We start from the raw sequence: 6,470 nt of genomic DNA on the forward strand, positions 1-6,470 counted from the left end.
GATTTGTTTTTAATTTTAAGCAGACTTCTAACTTATTACCCAAATAAATATTTTGTACGCGCCAATAAGATCAACAAAGGCATTCGTGACACTGGTGGGACACGGAAGTCATGGGAAGTCATTGGTCTGAGGCTTCGGGTGAAACCAATAATTAGCTCAAAATGGAAAATGACTTAAATCCTGAATTTTAAGTCGAGATAAATAGCATTTTAATATCTTTTTTCCGGTCTAATTTTTTATGAACAAAAATACATTACACCGTGATCAAATAGTTTTTTTGTATGAACGAAAATGCATTATAATGTGATCAACTCATAATTGGATGAACAAAAGCACAGTACAATGTGATCACCTGACGTTGGATGAACGAAAACACGTTAGAATGTGCTTAGTTTTGATTATTGTTTATACATCGTATTCCATTTCCCTAAAGAATTGATTAACCTTGAAAAGGGCCGGCAGCTTTTTTGAATTGTGTTTTGGTTGATAGTTTAATAATCCAGGAGGTTGCCCACTAACTTAGAACTCCAAGTCTCCCACCAGTTCGTTATAAGTTTCAAATGTGTTAAATTTCCGTAGCCCATTTCAAACACGGCCCAAAAACTATTGCAACAAGATCTTTCAAAAATAAATAATTGACCTTGTCTGAATGTCTGATATCAGAAGTCCAGATTCCAATTGCCAAATGGGGTCCCAGAAAACGCCAATTTTTCTTAAACAACAAACATGTCCAAACTATGAGAGCAAATCCAAGATGAGACAAACGTTACATTTAAAATATCTGTCAAACATTATTTAAGGGTCTTTTGATGTCAATGAACAACTATTTTTTTGGTAGTAGAGATTTTTGAGCATGCAAAAAACATCATTATTAATGAGATTGAAATCGACACAAATATGTCAACTAACTAAAAATTGGTTGTCAGGGTGTGTCCTAGAAAACCGAACATTTAATAATGTTCCATATTTTCCCCTAGCTGCAGGCCAACACACTCAGTTTCCAACTCCTCTGCATCATGGCACAAGACAATGAAGGCAGCTCTAGTTCCATCGTGCCCAAACTAGTCATCCTCTTAGTCGCCATAGCTTGTGCTGGCTTCATAATTGCGTTGTACCATTGCATCCGTGTCGGTTGGTGCACACAATACCAGCAACGTCCCCCTCTGCAACCGCGAAATAGGCCTTTTCCTTTCAGACGCGAGGAGCAGCAGAGCAGCGTTGAAAATTCTATTGCAGAGCTCATTCCTGTACGTAAATTTAGCAAGACTAATTTGGACTTGGAGGGCGGGGATAACCATACGTGCTCCATTTGCTTGTGTGAATTCGAAGAAGGGGAGGAGCTACGTACATTGCCCGAATGTGTTCACTCTTTTCATGTAAGTTGCATTGATATGTGGTTTTATTCGCATACTAGTTGTCCGTTGTGCAGAACTGATGCTACGCCATCTCCACGGGGACTCATACATTATTTGGAGTTGAATTCGGAAAGGCCAGCTCCAAGGCAAGGTTTAGAATCCAGTGAAGTTTGAGTTTGTTTTATTGCCTATATTCTGAACTTGTGTCAGCCTTCTTGAACTAAATTTTATTTTATCAATGAGATCGTCTCCTCAATTGGGACTTTGGGGAAGTGAAATCGTAGTGTTTTTTTTTTCGAACTTGAAAGTAGAAATGTAAAAGTAGGGGAAGGTTCAAATGGAAAATTTGGTCTCTGGAAACTTGTATATTCTGTATAAAAAGTGGCATCTGCTTAAAATTTTGTAGCTAAACTTTATTTCGAAGAAATTATATTTTTTTCTCATAATAGTGCTTTTAACTATTGAACCCATGTTTTTTTCATATTACAAAATTATAATGTTTAAAGTGTTTTTCGAGTTCTCCATAGAATCCACAGTTAGTTTAACAGATCACTGGCAAATTACTAACTGCAAGATTTATGTTCACGAGACAGTAACTAATAAGCGACAAACTAACTAACTAAAACACTGAACTGAGTAATGTGTGAAGTACATATCACAGAACAACGGGAAAAGAATTAAGAGTATAAGTCTATAATGGGGAGGGTGATCCTTGAAACAACAATTCTGAAAACAAAGAGATTTTCCTCCCTTATGAAATCTGAACTGAAAATATGACAATTAAGACCATTCTTACTTGAAACAAAAATTCTGAAAACGAAGAGATTTTCTTCCCCTTTTTTTCCCACTTAAAATATGAGAATTAAGACCGTTCTAATGATCACAGGAGACCAAACTGTAAACACTGCAAATTCACAGGAGTCCCCTTCCTCGCAAACCCCCTTATTTCATCCATGCACATGAATACGGAGTATACTGAACCAAGACCAGACGTCATAGTATTGCAGCAGTACTGTTTTCTATTCCCAGTACTTGATGAATGATGATAAAATTTTATTGCCAGTTCTGCATGTGGATGAACTGGGAACTAGTAACTGTACATTTTGTATTCCAGATAAACCTTTCGTTCTGATTGCTGTCATAAACAAGTTATCCCAGATCTCTAGTAAGAGATTTCTTGTAATGATAACATCATATTATAAGTCCATCTCTTGCAGGATACCTCTTAATCTAGAGGAAGAAAGCTTGTCACATCATATGGAAAGCTAATATGTAAAATAAAGAATATTTCGACACATCTGTTAATTACTTCATAAAATTCAAATTCCCGCTCTGGAATTGAAAATTGACTTCCTGTACAGACTAAATTCCAAGCGGAATCGCCAAAATTGTTGTCGTCATTTTGTGAAAGAGCAGACATATTAAAACTATGAAAGCATACAGAGGCTTTACATAGTAAGACAAACACTACATAATAATTATCAACCCAACAATGACTATTTGATATGCACTCATTTCCAACCATTCCTCTACCATGGCACAAGACAACTCTAATTCCCTCATACCAAAATTAGTCATCGTCTTGGTCGCTGCAGCCTGCATGGCCCTCGTTATTGCATTGTACCATTGCATCCGTGTTGGCTGGACCACGCGATACCACCACAATGAAACACCGCAGCAACATCATCTTGGGCAAGAGGAGCAACAGAGCTTTGAGAATTCAATTGCAGAGCTCATCCCCATACACAAGTTTAAGAAGTCCTGTTTGGATTTGGAAGGCCGAAATGATCATACATGCTCAATTTGCTTGAGTGAATTCGAGGAAGGGGAGGAGTTACGTACCTTGCCTGAATGTTCACACTCTTTTCATGTAAGTTGTATAGACATGTGGTTCCATTCACATACTAGTTGTCCGATGTGCAGAATCGATGCTACGCCATCATGGCACGGACTGATGCATTATTTAGAGTCAGACTCAGAGAGGCCGGCAACAAGGCAAGGTCTGGGATCCAGAGAGATCAGAGTGTAATTTTTTTATTCTGCATTTGTCGCAGATTGGATTAAATTTTATTTTATCTCTTTGTCGCATATTTGGCCAAAGCAGCCGTATCACATCAATACTGATTTAATTATTTTTTAAGATCAGACCATATGCTGATCAGTTGATATAACAATGCAGAATGCCGGTTTAATTATTGTTCCATATCCCTCTAATGAAAGCCAAGGCAAAGCTCATTGGATATATAAGTTTCAAAATAAAATATTACACTAAAGCTGTTCATAGTATTTAGCTCTAAAGAGAGATTCGGTTCATGAGAGTGTGCTAATAATTCTTAAAAGTTACAAAGTCGAGTTAAAAGTATCCTTAAATTTCGCCTAAAGGATACCCCTCTCTTAGTCGTTCAATGTCAATGATCGAGTATTTATAGAAGTATGAACTTGTGTGTACTAAACTATTATAAAATCCAACTTCGATTACAAAAATTATACATGACACTGGCAAACGGACCAAGGAAATTTTGCCCTTCCCTAAAAAAGATCAAAATATTATCACTTGGCAAGACAAATTTTGACTCATTCACATTAAACAACTACAATTATCTTGTAATAACCGTCATGGCTACATAGATTTTGAAATGGCCTTTCTATCTAGCTAGTAATTCTCTCCTAAGCAACTGAAAGAAGGTCTTCACTTGTCTTCACAATGTCTAGCCTCAATTTTCTGAGTCATTTTTATATCCTCTTTCTTGTAGTTGCATCCATGGCCTTCTTCGTTACAATTTATCACTGTATTATGGTGAGTTGCCAAAATAGAATTGAGCGTCACAATTCTGATCAAGTGTCACAGTCCACTGTCATCAGAATACAGAACTTCTTACTTTGGCGCAATGGACAAGAACTTAACAGTGCTCAAGATCGTGGTGCCACGGTCCTGGGGCTTGAGAACTCGAAGATTGAGCTAATTCCAAGACATAAATTTGAAAAAGGTAAAGGGATTCTTGATGCAGAGTGCGCTGTTTGCTTGAGCGAGTTTGCAGAGGATGAAGAAATACGAACTTTGCCAGAATGTTTGCATTCTTTTCATGTAGAGTGCATTGACATGTGGCTTCATTCACATCCTAATTGTCCAACATGTCGGGCCAATGCTTCACCACCATCCTCCTCCTTGCTATTACATCCTTGCCCAAAGTGATACCGTGGTTATGGCATAGCATATTAGGAGAGATGAAGAATTGAAGAAAGGGACCGTGCAGTTAGCTTGGTTACATGCAAATGAAAGGACAGCGCAGGGCCGGCCCTTCATAAGGCGATCAAGGCGAATGGCTAGGACAGCCCTTCATAAGGCGATCAAGGCGAATGGCTAGGACATCACTGTCCCACGGGCACCAAAAAAATCTATGCATATGTAATAAATAATGATAAATTTATGCATTTATAGACATACATTTAAATTGATTGTGTTGTTAATTTTAAAATAACGTTTTTATTAAATCATTGTATATTGATTTGAATGTATGTAAAATTTTCATTTACTATCTTGAAAAATAGGGACATCAATCACATCATTATCAAAATTCGTCTAGGACACTCAAATCTGTGGGACGGCCTGGGTCAGTGCGTCTTTCTTTAATGTAGCAGAACTTGCATTACATGAAAACTGAAAGACTTGTTACCAGTTCCTTATGTCAAAATTAGAAGAAGAATTTAATTCGGTTATATTGCAAGCTGCTGCAGCTGTTAGCTGTTACCCTATCTTTTCTAATTTCTGTAGACAATGGTATTAGATTTTTACACGCCTAACTAAAAATTATTACAATTCTAAATCAATAGAACAAGAAGCACATCTGTCATCGTTTGGCCATTAGTCTGTGACCTTCAGATGAATAAAATCATGAACTCGAAATCTTGCTTTATTTTAGCAACGCAGAAAACAAAGCACAAATGTATTGATGTATATAAGATTTAATTTCCATTACACTTTATTGAGAATGAATAAGAAGGATGGTCAAGACTTGGATATTACTAAGTGCAGTTACATGCCTAAGGTTTCATACCCCTAAGACCACGTCTGTGAATTTGATCTTGTTTCCCAGTACAAACGCAAAGACCATCGACACACTTGCCTCCAAACGGACACACGTTCGAACATCCAGTATCAATGCATTTTGAAATTTGATCTTGTTTCCCGGTACAGACGCAAAGACCATCGACACACTTGCCTCCAAACGGACACACGTTCGTACATCCAGTATCAAAGCATTTTGAAATTTGATCTTGTTTCCCGGTACAGACGCAAAGACCATCGACACACTTGCCTCCAAACGGACACACGTTCGTACATCCAGTATCAAAGCATTTTGAAATTTGATCTTGTTTCCCGGTACAGACGCAAAGACCATCGACACACTTGCCTCCAAACGGACACACGTTCGTACATCCAGTATCAAAGCATTTTGAAATTTGATCTTGTTTCCCTGTACAGACGCAATGACCATCGACACACTTGCCTCCAAAAGGACACTCTGTCAAACAATTAGTAGTGCATCCATGTACATGCACCAATGACACAGTAAACACCAGGACTAGTGTTAAGACTATAGAAAACTGCTTCATATCTGATGGTTTTTCTGGAGAATATATATCTGAAAGATTTAAAAGAGAAAATGTTTTCTCCTCTCCTTGCGAGTGTTTTATTTCCGATGAAGATCCTCCACAATATATACAGACATATTATACAATCACTCCATCCGAAAGACATAACTGTTGGATTTCATAATAAATTCATATTAATTGTCATTAATATGATAATTAACTTATGTAACTTGCAACTATTCACTTAAGTATATATTTTAGGATGTATCAATGGAGATTTTCAACTGTTCGGTAGGAATGAAAAATGAAACCATCTGGTGGTATATCACAGTTAAACTAGCATAAAAACCCGTGCGAGGCACGGGCCTCTAGTTTGTGTTTCTGTTTTAAATAATATTCATGTCTCGTCATATTATTTCGAGCGTAACTATCACGTTTTATTCATTGACAAAGTATGTAAATATGAAAATGTAATATTTGCAACCTAGCATTAATAGTAATAATAAGTATTATATTTTTAAA

The 6,470-nt window shown here is 37.0% G+C and overlaps 2 protein-coding genes and 1 long non-coding RNA gene across 3 annotated transcripts; 2 read left to right on the forward strand and 1 right to left on the reverse strand.

Annotated features, from left to right (window-relative positions):
• The first annotated feature begins 1,016 nt into the window (after window positions 1-1,016).
• Window positions 1,017-1,529, forward strand: LOC108199135 (RING-H2 finger protein ATL52). Its single transcript, XM_017366877.2, has one exon. It carries the CDS (start codon window positions 1,017-1,019, stop codon window positions 1,527-1,529), a length of 513 nt encoding a protein of 170 aa, XP_017222366.1.
• Window positions 1,530-2,613: 1,084 nt separating this feature from the next.
• On the reverse strand, window positions 2,614-3,397 carry LOC135148375 (uncharacterized). The gene is made up of 2 exons (XR_010286515.1): window positions 3,198-3,397; window positions 2,614-3,116 (listed from the first exon to the last, which is right to left on the reverse strand). It is a non-coding gene; the product is annotated as an uncharacterized LOC135148375 (long non-coding RNA).
• A 752-nt stretch (window positions 3,398-4,149) lies between these two features.
• LOC135148519 (RING-H2 finger protein ATL51-like) lies at window positions 4,150-4,548 on the forward strand. Its single transcript, XM_064083788.1, has one exon. It carries the CDS (start codon window positions 4,150-4,152, stop codon window positions 4,546-4,548), a length of 399 nt encoding a protein of 132 aa, XP_063939858.1.
• The last annotated feature ends 1,922 nt before the right edge of the window (window positions 4,549-6,470 follow it).

Source organism: Daucus carota, chromosome 8 (assembly GCF_001625215.2).
Source record: "Daucus carota subsp. sativus chromosome 8, DH1 v3.0, whole genome shotgun sequence".
Lineage (NCBI taxonomy): Eukaryota > Viridiplantae > Streptophyta > Magnoliopsida > Apiales > Apiaceae > Daucus > Daucus carota.

Excerpts from the sequence above, each read along its gene's own strand:
- LOC108199135 (XM_017366877.2), top strand. The coding sequence starts at position 1,017 with ATGGCACAAGACAATGAAGGCAGCTCTAGTTCCATCGTGCCCAAACTA.
- LOC135148519 (XM_064083788.1), top strand. The coding sequence starts at position 4,150 with ATGGTGAGTTGCCAAAATAGAATTGAGCGTCACAATTCTGATCAAGTG.